We start from the raw sequence: 14,783 nt of genomic DNA on the forward strand, positions 1-14,783 counted from the left end.
AAAAATTTATACATATAATTTTATAATAATATTAATTACATATTAAACAATACATAGTTGATTTCTATAAATTATTTACCCGTCGATTACTGCTTCTTGTAGTATGGTACCAATTAGTTGTCGCTTAAAGTTGTGACGCATTGGATCTTAGATATATAATTTTTTTTGATTTGATTGATGTGAAATATCGATGAATATTGCTATATTTATTTATTTTTTAAAGAATCATTTCAAAATTAATTTGAGGCACCTCAGGTCCTCAGTCTTGATTGAATCACGATGGGCTGATTCTTATATTGATGGGTTCGACCCTGGTCCAGAAATTATAAACCGACTCAGATTAGAAGGGTACAGGGTTAGCAAACCACTCCCACACAAACCTGGAACAACGATGCGTACCCCCTAATCAATAGCAGTCGTCACGCGCATCACTTTATCATCCCACGCTCTCTCGCCGCCGGTCACCGCACGCCCAGCCATAACTCCCATGCGCGCCTGCTCCGACCGCTATTCTCTCGACCCTCCCAATTCCCAAGTGCGCCTCGCCTCTCTCTCCCCGGTCCCTTCTTCGCTTCCCCATCTCTTCTTCGGGCGCGGGACTGCACCGAGACACGGGACCCTTCCACCATCCATCAGCCCTCGTGGCCTGCTGTTCCCGATCGGCGCCGCGCGCACTGTCCACCCCGCGCCCTCAGTGGCTCGGCCTTCTACCGCTGCGTGCCTTCGTTGAAGCCCGCAAGCTTTTCGACGTAATGCCTGGGACAACCCAATGACGTGCCCGCTCCTCCACCAGAGCCAGATCCAAACCTGAAAATCCGGGTTTGGCGCGGAGTCAGGTCACTTTGGTATTCGGATCCGAGCTCAGTTACAGGATCTAACCCGAATCCGGCCTGCCCTTTCTTCTGCGAGTCGCCGGTGATTAAGCCGACGCCTTTCGAAACCTTAAAACCCTAAATCCCCGTTTTGTTGGCTCCCCATGGTCTCCTCGAAGAAGAATGCCGCCGTCCCTGGGTCGGACGGCGACGGAGAAAACGGCGTGGCTAATCTGTCCCAAGACGTGGAGTGGCTTTCTTCCCTTTCCGAATCCGAGCTCGTAAGTTTTGCTTCTCAAAGTTAAATTCGGAAGCTTGATTATCTGCTCACTCTGTTTGGAATTTATATCGAAGACTATTCTGCAGGATTTTCTTATCGGTTTAAAAGAATTGGTCATTAGAAGGGCGAAGAATGCGGGCTGTAAAGATCTAGCTGAAAAATTTGATGCGAGGATGCTCCGCGCTCTTGGTATAACACGATGACTTTGTTACATTCATTTTTGGTCAATAAGTTGAAGCTTGATTTCATTTTTAGTTCGGCAACTTTGAAGTGATTTCGAAAAGATTTATGTTGATGTACTATAAGACTTTTTGTAGGAAAGCAGTCAAATTGAAATATGTTGTAAAAATTTGAAAGGTATAGTCATGGTTAAGTTTTTTTACATGAAAAGATAAATATAATGAGGGCTGATAGAACTAAATTTGCTTTATTGGATGGAAAAGTTTAGGAAGAGGGAGTTGGCACAATAAAAGCTGGAGTTAGGTTTACCATCTCTCGCGAAGGCCCTTTTATCCATTGACATGTAGAATTTTTGTTATAACAGTGCAGAACTCCCTTTAACTAAAGCTATTCTGTGTCATTTGACAATGTATCTGTAACTAGTGCTGGATGTGTCTTCGGGGGAGAGCAGGTTAGCATTGTTGAGACACGGCAATGTGCTATTTTTGTCTGATAACTAGTCATGAATCCTGATTGCCTTGCCAACTAGGAATTAGGAGAAGAATTCCACAAGGCTCGAGGTTTCCTTTGGATCACCTCTGTCGGCAAAAACAAGAGCCACTTCATGAAGTTAACTATGTATTTGAATTCAGACTTAGTCTTTCAGTCTAGAATTAACTTTTAGTCTTGAAGATTTCTGTTTTTGGGTTATGTCCATAGGTGTACTTTAAAGTGCCATAATTCAAAATTCACTAGTTTTTTTTTCAGCTATACGACATATGATTTTGGGGTATCTCAACAAAAAAAACTTGACTTGGATCCATTAGAAGCTAAAAAAATTTCTGCTTCAATCAAATTATCATGCCCCTAAGGTGCTGATGTGGGATGACATGCAAATGCCATTCCTCTTTCTTTAATAATAACATAAATTTGAGTTTTTCCAGTTGATTAGTTAAATCTGTGGCTGATGTTAAGTCAATGTTTTCGTTTTTCCTTTTTCTCAAGGTCTATATTCATGGAGTTAAGGACAGCCTCATAATATTGGGGAATATTGGACCAATGTTTCTTTAGTTTGTGTTTTTTCACCGATATTTTTTACCCATTTATGGCAATTCCCATGTTTATAAATAGGTTTTCTCTGAGCTTGACCATATATTTGACTTCTATCTTTTCCCTTTGCTTTCTTGAGGTCAGATTCAGAAAACAAATAAAACATTAGTACTTGTGTTTCCAATCATCAATGATTAATCTATACTGGCAAGGGGACTGCATTTTAATTTCATGGCTCTCAGTCTTTAGTAGAAAGTTTGCTCTTTCCATGTTGTTCATAAGTTAATTTGAGGTTTGCTTCTTGAGGTGGAGGTTATGAACAGTCTCGTAGTTTATTGGGGTATATTTTTTTGCCAAAAATTGCTCTTAAAGTTCCTGTCATGCTGCTATTGAGAGATTAATGTTGGAAGATCCTAGAAGCTTGTATGTTGGCTTGCCTTGGCAGGTTTAGCGACCATGCAAGAAGATAAATTTAATTTAGACCAAGTACTTCAATTTTGGGTATTATGATAACCATAATTTTTGGGGCTTCAACTTGAGCTCTAGGTGTTCACTTCAGTGTTATGATGTGCTAGGAGTTAATATCATTTCTTTTTTCTTACCTGAGTTGGTTTCATGCTTTTTGTTTTTGTTTTTTTAAGACATGCATTCTTTTTTTTTCAACATGCTTTGGCATGCAGAAAGATAATTCTGGAATGAACCACAGCAATGGCCTATTTCTGATGTAACTTCAGTGATCCTAATCTATATTCATAATAGTACTTATCTTAAACAGAATAGTCTTAGATCTAAGGTTTGGTTCCAAAACTAATCTGAATTGGCGACTTTTTAAAGATTACCAGTATGTACACATATATCCTGTTCAAGGTTTTCATTTCTTGTAATAATGAAAATGTTTGTGACTTTGGGTATGACTATCTATAAGACAGATCAAGCAAAACATTGGACAATCTAGTGAGGTAAGCAGACAAAGTTTGCATTATCTGCAGTTCATTCAGCTAGGAGGGATGTTTCACTATTACATTTGTATGCTGACCATGTCACTGGAAAGACTATAATCCAACTATCCAACTAAGAGAAAAAGCATGATGTTGTAACTGATTTCGGTGCATGGAACTTTTGGAATCTTAAGTGTTATCTCTATTGTCTTTCTTGTAATTCAAGGTTCCTTTTCTTTTCTCTCAAAGCTTTTATTTGGTTACATGATACCACAAAAGTACTTTTGAAAGTTGCAGACAGTAGTTTGTCCTGAAGGATGATGCATGCCTTGAAATGTTGATTTATAGCTTGTTATCAGGGATGCGCTATCTGTTAGCCATTTTATCTCCCTTTCGCCTTTTATTGTCAAAAATCTTAAGGTTCATTAAGAGGGGCTTCATCCTAGATCTAGACTTCATGGTATGCATAAAATTTGGTGAGTATTTGTTATTCATTCTGATTTCTTTCCAGGAATTGTCTTGATGGAACATTTTAAGGCACACGCCGAAAATGCATCAATAACTACAAATGTGCTCGAGACATCTGCGTTGTTGAGAGACTGCAATTTGGCGACTCCAAATTCTGAGAGGAATCCTGGCTCTATTACATTTAGTGAAGATGTCAGAACATCAAGTTTTGTCACTCCAAGACGAAAGCGGTTGTGGGAAGGGTAATGCTGTCCGTAAACACATAATATTTTCTTCGCGTTATTTTTGTGTTTTAAATCATGTCTGTATGTGTATGTGCAATGTCCTATTGGCCTAAAAAATCAGATGTCCGCGACAGGTGATTTTTTTATTTATATCCTTCTCTGCAGAGGTGTTATTTCCACCCATGCTTTTCAATATCAGATGTTAATTGCTTGTATAATGTGTTTGTGTTACTTAAGTGGGCCCATGTAAATTTGATCAATGGAAATTCTTATTTTTAGTTGCTTAATTATTTGGTGTGATCAGCAGTATGCATCACCTATAAATCTTATTTTGAACCAAGCTAGTGCTATCTTTATGATCATTAGTTATGTAGAATGATTCTGAATTGTTTTTTAGACGAATGATTTCAATTTTTGTCCCATGCTTACAGGGATTAATCTGATATAGCTTATAAAATGATGATTCTTTACTGCTTTAATTGAAATACTTAGTAATATTTGAAGCAAGTTTTAATTGCTTTGTTTTATGTCTAGACTATGTGAAGAGAGAGCTTCCAGCAGCAAGAGAAGGAAAACAGCAAGAAAACTCATGTGACCTTTTGTACCAGTTTATGGACCACGAACGTGGCTCTTTTGCACTCCCACACCATCATGTCAGTGTATCATTTCAGTTCTCTTTCTCTCTCTCTCTCTTTTTTTTGAGATGGTTCATCTCATGCAATACTGCCATTTGTTTGTAGACAGAGGTGCTCTAAAGTAACTGAATATTCATGAAGTTTATGAATATCAGGACTCATTGTAACTGTTTCATTACTTCGAATTGGTGATTGCATTGTTTTTATCAATAAAGTCTCATCTTTTTAGATAGGGCAATTTCTTGAAAACTATATGTCATAGCCAGATATTGTGAGTCATCTTCATTATTTTTTATTTATTGTGTATTTCATGCATTTTCTACGTTAGCATGCAATCTGGGACACGAAACATTTCATTGTATGGATATCGTCTCCATCTATTGGATAAAAGAAATGTTAAAGGTGGCTCATAACAAATGGCACACACACCTCTTATAGATAATTTCTTTATTTCACCATCATGTGCAAGTACGGATCCAGCATGATGGTTGATGGATATTTTGTTGCTCAACTTGATTCTCTAAATTTATTTATATTACCCTGTAGGATTCCATGGCAGTGTACTTCATGAGTAGTTTCGAGTAACCTGGAATAGCCTCTGAGTCTCTGCTCAATGCTTAGATTTTACTTTCAGTTGGGTTTTGTTCAAGACCATCAGAGTTCCAAACAAGGTGCTGCATATTTCTAAGTCCTGCACACGTATATTTTCTGCATATACGTGTGTACAAGTTCTACATAGATGAGTCATGATTCATATTTCGTAGGGCAATGTTGTTGAACATGGTCCAAGTGCAACAGAGGACAAGAACTCGTTAATGGACATGGTTGACGCTCTGGAGAGAGAAGAAGCCATATGTTCTTAATGGCTTCTTCTATCTAAGGGCTTTTGATTTTTGGCATGGTTGAATACTTCCAGTTGCAGTCCATGATGGAGTCTTTTATGCAAGATGTTTTCTCGAAGCTGATTTGTGTCGTCGTTGTTTTGGTGGATTTTTTTTTTGGTATCAGTAGGATTACCTCCCAGCGCACTTCTTTGCCTTCCGCCAACTTCAACTGAATGTTCTTAGCCCAACTACTAGCTTTCGTTTAGATTTGATCCTCTTAATTCGATTTCTTGATGTACGAGTTGGGAGTAAGCAGAGTAAAAGAGGCCACAACGGAAGACAGCACCAGAGGCATGCCACAACTTGAGGACGGTGATGAGAGAAAAGAGGTCGTCATCTCATTCTTTTTCTACACTCTTTGCAAGCATACTCGAAATCGAGAGTTGTTTTCCTAGGTGCATGACTTCAATCATGGTCTATAAGGGCATTCGTTTTGTGACCGACATGGCGATTACATATGCGTGCTTAGAAATCAGATGCTCGTGTTTTTCGCTCAATTTCCTTTGCTGATATGGTGTTTGTGAAATGGCCAAGTTCCACGGGAGTCCCAACCGAGAGTCATCCATCCTTGTCTCGCATCAATCTTCAATGCTGTTGCATAGGACGGAGAGACAGACATGGAGAGGTAACTCGGAAAGTGTTGAGTTCCTCCGAAATCTTGAAGATGTTCCAACGTAACGGGTGCTGATTGTCACTACTGAGCCGTCCTTGAATCCAATCGATCATTATGGTCGAATCATCTTTTGAGTAGATACAATCGGTGCGCCGACCACTAGCTGCTACGAGCTTAGATTCATGGTTTTGAATTACAAAGCCCATTTTTTCTCTGCCTTACCTTTTAAAATACTGTAATCAAAATTTACCTTTAGAAAGAAAGGTGGTGCGGCTCGCAGGAAACAAGAATCGTGGAAAAAAAATTATTTGTTAGCCAGATGTGTCGAAGTGGCCGATTTGGGGTATTACCGACACGGCTCAAATAATATAACATCGCGTGGCTTGCCCCGCTTCGCTTCATTCACCGGGCTGGTTCGACGACGATGATAACGATCGAGGTTCACATCGAGCCAAGTGTCTCTCTCCTTCTGCCTTGTGAGATGGCGATGGGGAAGAAAAAAACGAGGAAGCTGAGGCAAGGGCTTTCACAAATTTTGAACGTGCCGTGAGGTTTTAGTGAACCGAGAGTGGACTTAACTTGGGGGGGGGGTTGGATCGGGAAGGGACGGTTTCAGCTGGCTAGACGTTACATACATTTCAATTTAGTGGTAGTGAACATGACACAAATTTTTCATTTGTACATAGTTACCGCTAGTGAGACAAGAAGAGGGCCTAAGCTATTCCATGTCGTGGTTGATCTCAAACCACATAATATTTATATTTTCTGCTTCACTGACAGGAACCAACATAGTGTACCTTAATTACTTAGGCCAAGGATTTGAACTAATTAGTCTTTAGCTTTATCACTACTACCTTTTGCATGCTAATCTTACCGGAGTTACAGATTTTTGGATCTCTAGTTTTGATGACACAAACAAGTTTCCACAAGCTTTATTTTACTAGGGCACCACGGAGACAAACTAGTTTCTACAAGCTTTATTTTACCAAGCACAACAGATAATTTGTGCACTGAGTTTACCTCACGAGTCCGAGATTGATAATACCCCATGCTGCATGGGGCCATGCCTTCTCCTTTGCCTTGGCAAGCATCACCCTTCCCCAAGCGACCCAGCCCTCCCAGGTCATCCTCTTGTCCCAGCTGCTCCCCCACTCTATCGTCAGCCTCAGCCCCATCTCTGCCTCCCTCTCAGCTTCCTCATACCTCTCTAAGTTCATATAAACTTGAGCCAGCACCAGATGAGGCTCCCCAACAAATGGGTTCTTCTCACAGCTTCCCAGCAGCAGCTCCTCCACCCTCTCCCACTTCCCTTCCCCCCAGTCACCACAAACAGCCTCCCAGTACAAGTCCCTTGCAACAATCTGCTCCTGGGCATCCAGCACCTTGGTGCAGCCATCAAACACAGGTGGGATCACCAGCTCAATCTCCTCATCTCTATCACCTTCGCTTCCCCCTCCTCCTCTCTTCCTCTCCTCCAAGTAGATCTCCTCCTCCCTCAGTATAAGAGTGTACAACGCACCCAGCTTTGAATTCAAATGCATCCACAAGCCTGGCTTCCCAGTGCCAGGCCACAGCACAGTCCAATTGCTCCCGCTGTACTGCAGCCGCCCATCATCATTGGCGAACATCTTATCTAGGTAGTCGAAGTGCTGATCGCTGGCGTCGGCGATGGTCATTAGAAGGAAGATAGCGACCATTCTCCTCGACACCGCCACATCCTCCCCGGTCTTGATGTGCCTCACCGTGATCCCTCCTGCTGGGAGGAGCGACTGCAGCTTTCTCCGCCATGGCTCCGAGGAGCTGAACACGCCGTTCTCCTTTGCCTCCCTGAGAGAGGCTTCGGAGAGGGCAAGGTGTTCGACGAACTCGGCGTCGGAGTAGCGGAAGAGAAGGTCATCAAAGATGAGGGTGTGGCGTGGAACGACGCAAAAGAGGTGCATGAGGCGCTCGGCCGGTGCACCGACGAGGCTGCGGACATAGTCACGGCTGGTGCCGGCTTCGAAGATCGCGAGGTTGACGTAGGAGTTGGAGTAGGCGGAGTGGAGGAGGCCGCAGCGGGCGACGGGGTCGGGGGCGCACCACAGCTTGAGGATGCGGTAGACATCAGTGAGGTGGGAGAGGAAAGAGCCATGCTTGTGGAAGCACTCCCCGGCGCCAACAGAGCGGAGGACGGTGATGAGGGAGGGGAGGGCGGGGTCGACCAACTCGAGCTGCTCACGGAGGAAGGGGCGGGCGGCGTCGAGGAGGGTGCTGAAGTCCCTCTTCTGAGGGTAGCAGCAGGAGGAGGAGGACTGAGGCGTGTAGGATGGCATGGTTAAAAGCTCAGCTAATCAAATGTGTTGGAGGAGGATTGGGAGGTTGGTTTTGAGAAGGTGATGGAGAAAAGGAAAGGCCAAGAGTAGAGGAATTAAAATGTCGACAAAAGCGTGGAGACGTCAGAGGCGGATAAAATAAGAGACCGTCCCCACGGGGTTAGGTGGCGATATTTGGAGGAGGGAGTCTTGCCAATAAGAAATTATTTGCACTATTTTTTGAAAGAACCATACGTCCCTCTTCTTTGCGCTATTTTGTTTTTCTAATTTTGTGGGTTGCACCCACGTCTGTTGCGTGTGAACCATTGTTACATCAAAAAAAAAAAAAAATTAGTATGAGCTAACAAATTCATGCTAGATATACACGTGCGAGCCGTTGTTATTGGGTTGCTTGTATTATGGCCGGCTTGTTCACGTGTCAGGGAGAATCACATGGTCCCAGCTGGACTTGACTTAGACCTGGGCTGATGGGTCTCAGCCAAGCCCCAAGCCCATTAACGAAAGTGGTATCAGGACCTGTCCGGATCTAAGAAATGTTATGGCGTTACTTTTGTTTAAATTGTGCATCTTTTGCCAAGAGTCACCGTATGTGGCTACACATCTGGCACTTGTTATGTCACTAGTTTTGTCAATATCAAGTTAAAAAGATAGATTTGTTTGCTTGTAAATCAGGCAATTCGAGAGAGTGAATGACTCCAAGATTTAAAATATCATGGCTGATGAATCTAACCTATAACTTTACCTCAGCTTCCATGCATGGTAAGCAGGGTGATGACGCTGTTATCCCCTATGTATTGCACTCATCGAAATGAAATGGTTTGGACTAGTGTGTTATGTCCCATAAATATTGGTTGTTAAGTATTGTTTAATTTTCGAAATGTAATATGCCTGTGCTAATGATTAGACCCAAGACACACCTAATTGCTAGCCATTTGCAAAGACAACAAAATCTGACCATACGATCTAGGTCACATGCAACCCATTCTCTAATGTGCATTCACATGTCACCATATCTCAGTTTGAGAGTTGGTGCGAGGAGGGCAAAATAAATGATTTTTTTTTCTTTTCTTGTAGTTATATTTGTAGTTACATCGAAACAAATGGATGGGGCACTCATATTCTTAGACCTGTCTTGGTGAGTAATGCTTTAGTCCGTGCATATTAGATACCACTTGATGGCACATTTACTTTCTTGAAGTTCTAATATCTTGCTTTGTTGGTAAAAAATTGCATGAATCTCAAAAGAAAAAAATTGTGCACATCTATGCTTGCACTCAAAATGTGGACATGCATATACATATACACATGCATGTAAGCTTGTGCATAAACACGTGCGGAGATATTGAAAAAATCAACTGTTTTCAAATAATCGTTTATTTTTTTTCGAATGAATTGTGATTCTGAACATTTTGTTCCTCTATTGGAATAGTATAATTTTTTTATCGCTGCTTAGCAAAGCACCGATACAGTTATAATGTAAAAAATAAAATAGTGCATGTAGAACGGCATACTATGCAAAGTAGATCGATCGTGACGGAGATGCTAGAATAAAACTAATTAATAGAAAAAATATTTAATCATAAAATTGAACCACCAAAGGTGAACTTTGGCTCTCTCCCTCTCTTTTTTCACCCCAAATGTTCCTTAAATAGAGTTCATATGGCTAGGAAGTTTGGTTGCTACTCAAATTCAAAAACCAAGATAAGAATTGATAACTACTAAATGATAAATATAACTATTTTAGAAAGATTAACTAAATAGAATAGAACTAGAATCCTAGTATAAATAGGATAAGCAATGATTCTTGCATGATGCACTAAAAAAAGCCGTGATTATTATAGAACTCGATAATCGTAGAAACAACTTTAAATCAAATCATTTTTTTATATTTACTCTTCCTCCTATCGCTGTCTTGGTTTTCTATTTTTGCAAGAGTTTGCCTCAAGAAATGCCAGAAAATTATTCTCATTTCTCACCAATTATTTTTTTTCTTCAGTATTCTAAAAGAGGTGTACTTATAATAGAATTATAAGAATATATAGGAACTAGATTTAATTAGGAATAGAAAATGTTTTCTGGATATTTGAAGATATCTTTTTATGGTTTTTACCTAGTTAATTACTTATTTCTTCTTTATTGAGGTTTTAAATTTGAAGCAAACCAAGTGTTACCTGTTTGAAGAAAAAATTTAAGTTTTAAATAAATACTCTTTGCATCTTTCTTGCACTCCTCCTCACATGTGGGCCAGACTTTTTTTTAATAGGTAAACCTCTTCTCTAATACCATATTGAAATCACCACTTGTCCCAAAAGCTCAAGATGATAGAATGAGATAAATTTATTTATATATTTTATATTTTTTTTAATATTAGGAAATGCATGTTATTTGATTACATGTAGTTTTAATTGTTTATTTACTATTATACTCCCAATGTCCACTTTGGTTGGTTTACAGATGTAGTAAAAAAAATCATCTTAGAGCTCTGTGTCTCGTGCATCCCTATGATCTCCTTATCAGAATATGGGATATACGGCCACTAAGGCCTGTTGTTGCCGCTCATGATGTGAATCCAACCGTTGCATTTAAGTTAATAGCTGCAAGTGCGATGCATGTGAGGAGAATGGATTGTTTTGAACACATGAGAGGAAGCAGCCATGACCATGATCTCTGTTGGACAAATGCATTTCTACTTCTGTAGCTCTACCCACCATTGCAATTGATTTTCTACATCGAGCAAGAGTGATACTAGTTGGTATATTTTGTTCAAAGTGGGTTTATTTCTAGAATGGTCGCGATCGCCGCCGCATCGCCCATATCGGAAATGGAGAATTCTTGCTTGTCTTGTAAGTATTGGAATGCCAAATACCTAGGTGGTTGCCAAATATGTGGGATCAGAAGATTGTGCAAGAGTCCTCTATTTTCAAGACGAGCAATTTAATTGTGATTTGAGCATGAACCACTCTCTATTATATAAAAGATGCACCGTGGAAGATCCAGGATCTATTTGAAGAGCTTTTCATCAACACCATCGCAGGAGGAAGTAAAGGTGGGTCAATTTCATGGACGGTGACGAGGGAGGGGGTGGTGGGATCGACCAACTTAAGCTCGTCGTGGAGGAAGTGGCATCATTGAAGCTAATTAGAATCCTCCGAATGGGTGTTGTGCATAAAAGAAGTTGGTGACGGGAGTGAGATTTATAGGGAGCTAATAGTGGAATGAGACGATGAGCTAATAGCTTTGTATTCACACGCTAAGCTCGGTTGCATCTGCTAAGCTCGGTTGCATCACAGGCTGGGGAGTGCAACGCCTCTATGGAATGAGAAATTTGGCTGTTAGCAGTTATGTTTTCATTTGGAGAACAAGTTTCATACGTGCAAATTTCCAGACTGAGGGTGAAGCGTGCGCATTTGTAGGCCACGGTCCATGACCAAGTGGATTTGGTTCAAGTTCTCCTAGGCCTGGTTCACTTTGTTGACGGAGAAACGGGCTTGGCCCATTTGGTTACCGATGGGCGCTTAATCTCGCTCGAGTCTTGTCCTTCGCAGTTCGTGAAATTCTTGGCCCAACAATGTCATGCAGAAAATCCTCACCTGACTTCGCATTCTTTTTTTTTTTGTTTAAAATATTGCAGCATTGTTCCTTGACTACATGAGCAAAAGTCGTATAATTAATAACTTGATTATCCAATCAATCGACCAGCCTGGGGTGCCATGCAAGGCTAATATCTTGCCAGGAGTATGTATGGCTATGGATTTGACTATAATCAGACGAAGTTACTGCCATGCTTAGAGGTAGGTGGGGTTTTTTTTTTAATGACAAGGGAGGCTGGTAAAGCAGCCACCCAGCTTTTATTATAGAGCAAAAGTAATTATAGTAGAAGAAAAGAAAGAGTTATAGTAGCTAACAGAGATTAGAATAGAGTGAGACAATATAATAGAAACAGAAACAGTTGCAAAAATAGAAAAGCAGAAAAAAATACAAAAAAACAAATGATGCAACTTCAGCTCAACAAACAACCAGCTTGCTGTCCCACATTAAGTAATCCATTTACTCAAGTACCCGGCAATGTCGAGATCTAGGTAATTTCCTTACTTTATACCAGATTTTTGCGTGCTCATTAACCAACTTTGCGTTGCAGAGGTTGGACCAAAAGGAGAATAGCTATAAACTTTCGGCATCAACCAGGCTTATAGAAGATTGCTTATTTATGAAAATTATGATATTTCTTTCTTTTCAGCACGATCTTGAAATGGCACCTATGAGCATCAGAACTACCGCCATGCAGCTTTAGAAAAATTCCTCTTCCTTCAATCCAAATATAGTCATTCAAAAGTTCCGTGAGATTGCAGGACATCAACCAAAATACAAAACTCTCCCTTGACAGTAGCAAAAAAATTGCACTTCGAGAAAAATTGGTCCTCGAATTCGACGGAGTGGCAACATAGTACACATCCTCCCATATTTTTTCTAAGCTTCCTTTTGATGCTATACCTAATATTGAGCCGTTTGTCCAACAAAGCCATAAGAAGCATTCTAGTTTAAGTGGCATTGAATGGCTCTAAAGTGAGGAGGCGAAGTTGCACTTCACTCCTCTAGAATTAATGAACTGATAGTGGGATGCAGAGGTGAACGTTCCTTTACTGCTTAATTTCCAAATAATTTTATCCTTATCTCTATTCAAAATTACTAAGGTGAGCAAAGAGAGTAATTGATTTTGCTGTTGGAAGATCTTCGCCCATTGATTGCTCGATGGCCTAAATTTCCACAACATAGATCTATGATTGAAAAAATCAGATACAGTGCCATTCTTTTTTTGTGTTGCAAGCGTAGAGGGCAGGGAAGATCAATTTGAGTAGTACATCGCAAAGCCAGCTGTCTTTCCAAAAAGAGGTGTTTTAGCCATTGCTGATCCTGAAGTGAATTCTATTCCTATTTCAAAAGGCCAAGAGAGCCTTAATAACATCTTTCAAAGTTAGAGCATCTCTTTGGTGGTTTCCAACACATTGATAGTTTCACTTTTTTATAATATGCAAATTTGCTTTGCTTTCTCCAATTACCCAGGTCTTTCATAATAAACCGCTAGTCCCATTTTGCCAAACGTGCATTGTTAAACTGCCGAATGTCCTTGATTCCTAGCCCTCCTCCTTTCTTTTGCAAGCAAACAGTTTCCAATTAACCTTATAAGAAAAGCCGTGAGTGCTAGAGGTATCGGTCCAAAGAAAAAGCTCGCCTATACTTGTCAATCCTTTTGATCACCCAAGCTGGAAGCTTGAATAAAGACATGAAGCATAGAGGTAGTGAAGTAAGAACTGAATTGATCAAAGCCTACCTCCAAATAATAGATCCCTGCTTTTCCTAGAAGCCAATCTACTCTCAATTCGTTGCAATAGAATGAGCCAATCTGACTTGAAAGGTTTCGTATCATTGAGCGGCAGATCTAAGTATTTGAGAGGGGTTGGAATCTCGGGACAATCGAGCCACCTACCACACTCCGGCCTGTCTTCATGTTTATGGCCGATGTAAGAAATTGAGCTTTTTGGAAAATTGATGGATAACCTTGAGATTAGCTCAAAACAAAAGAGGATGGTTTTCAATACCGCCCAATGATTTTTTTCTACTTAGAAACACTAATGTATCACCCACTACTGCGCTATCTTAGTGCCTCCACAAATTCATGGGTTCTCCAATCCCTTAGATTTTTTTCAATACTGCATAATGATCTTTCTCTAAATCAAGATTGAAGCACAATAAACAAGGTTTAGAAAAAAAAATCTGTACCACGTAACCAAGCACAAATTCCCGTCAACAAGAGGAAGTCTTCAAAAAAAATTTCATCATTTCAAAAAAAAAAAAAAAACTCTTTAGTGAGTTCGCCTTATGCCCCCAAATGCATTGAGCCTCCTCTGCCTAGGTATAGATTTGATGCTCTTAATTCGATTACTTGATGTACAAGTTGGAGTAAGAAGAGTAAAAGAGGCCACAATGGGAGACAGCATCAGGGGCATGCCACAGCTTGAGGACGGAGCGGAGGATGGTGATGAGAGAAGGGGGGTCGTCATCTCATTCTCATTCTACACTCTTTGCAAGCATGCTCAGAAATCGGGAGTTGTTTTTCTAGATGCATGACTTCAATCATGGTCTATAAGGATATTCGTTTTGTGACCGTTGAAGGCATCGATCATTTGTTTCTCGACTGCTTGTCGTGCTTAGAAATCATATGCTAGTTTTTTTTCGCTCAATTTCCTATGCTGATATGGTGTTTGGGAAATGGCCAAGTCCCATCGGAGCCCCAATCGAGACTCATCCATCCTTGTCTCGCATCAATCTTCAAATGGTGCTGCATAGGATAGGGAGACAAACATGGGGCGGTAACCTGGAAAGTCTCAAACCCCTAAGCATAGAAAATGA

General features: G+C 40.6%; 2 protein-coding genes across 2 annotated transcripts; one reads left to right on the forward strand and one right to left on the reverse strand.

The window, feature by feature from the left end:
- Window positions 1–363: 363 nt before the first annotated feature.
- On the forward strand, window positions 364–4,807 carry LOC103716555. The gene is made up of 4 exons (XM_008804597.4): window positions 364–1,093; window positions 1,179–1,281; window positions 3,751–3,949; window positions 4,466–4,807. Exons 1-4 carry the CDS (start codon window positions 977–979, stop codon window positions 4,524–4,526), a joined length of 480 nt encoding a protein of 159 aa, XP_008802819.1. The 5' UTR covers window positions 364–976; the 3' UTR covers window positions 4,527–4,807.
- Window positions 4,808–6,800: 1,993 nt separating this feature from the next.
- Window positions 6,801–8,467, reverse strand: LOC120104257. Its single transcript, XM_039115118.1, has one exon. The coding sequence runs from the start codon at window positions 8,373–8,375 to the stop codon at window positions 7,080–7,082; it is 1,296 nt and encodes a 431-aa protein (XP_038971046.1). The 5' UTR covers window positions 8,376–8,467; the 3' UTR covers window positions 6,801–7,079.
- Window positions 8,468–14,783: the final 6,316 nt, after the last annotated feature.

The sequence above is a fragment of the Phoenix dactylifera genome, chromosome 17 (assembly GCF_009389715.1).
Source record: "Phoenix dactylifera cultivar Barhee BC4 chromosome 17, palm_55x_up_171113_PBpolish2nd_filt_p, whole genome shotgun sequence".
Taxonomy (NCBI): Eukaryota; Viridiplantae; Streptophyta; class Magnoliopsida; order Arecales; family Arecaceae; genus Phoenix; species Phoenix dactylifera.

Coding starts and splice junctions, on each gene's coding strand:
- LOC103716555 (XM_008804597.4), top strand. CDS start 977: ATGGTCTCCTCGAAGAAGAATGCCGCCGTCCCTGGGTCGGACGGCGAC. Junction 1,282..3,750: donor GAGGATGCTCCGCGCTCTTG/GTATAACACGAT, acceptor ATTTCTTTCCAG/GAATTGTCTTGATGGAACAT. Junction 3,950..4,465: donor CGAAAGCGGTTGTGGGAAGG/GTAATGCTGTCC, acceptor TTTTATGTCTAG/ACTATGTGAAGAGAGAGCTT.
- LOC120104257 (XM_039115118.1), bottom strand. CDS start 8,375: ATGCCATCCTACACGCCTCAGTCCTCCTCCTCCTGCTGCTACCCTCAG.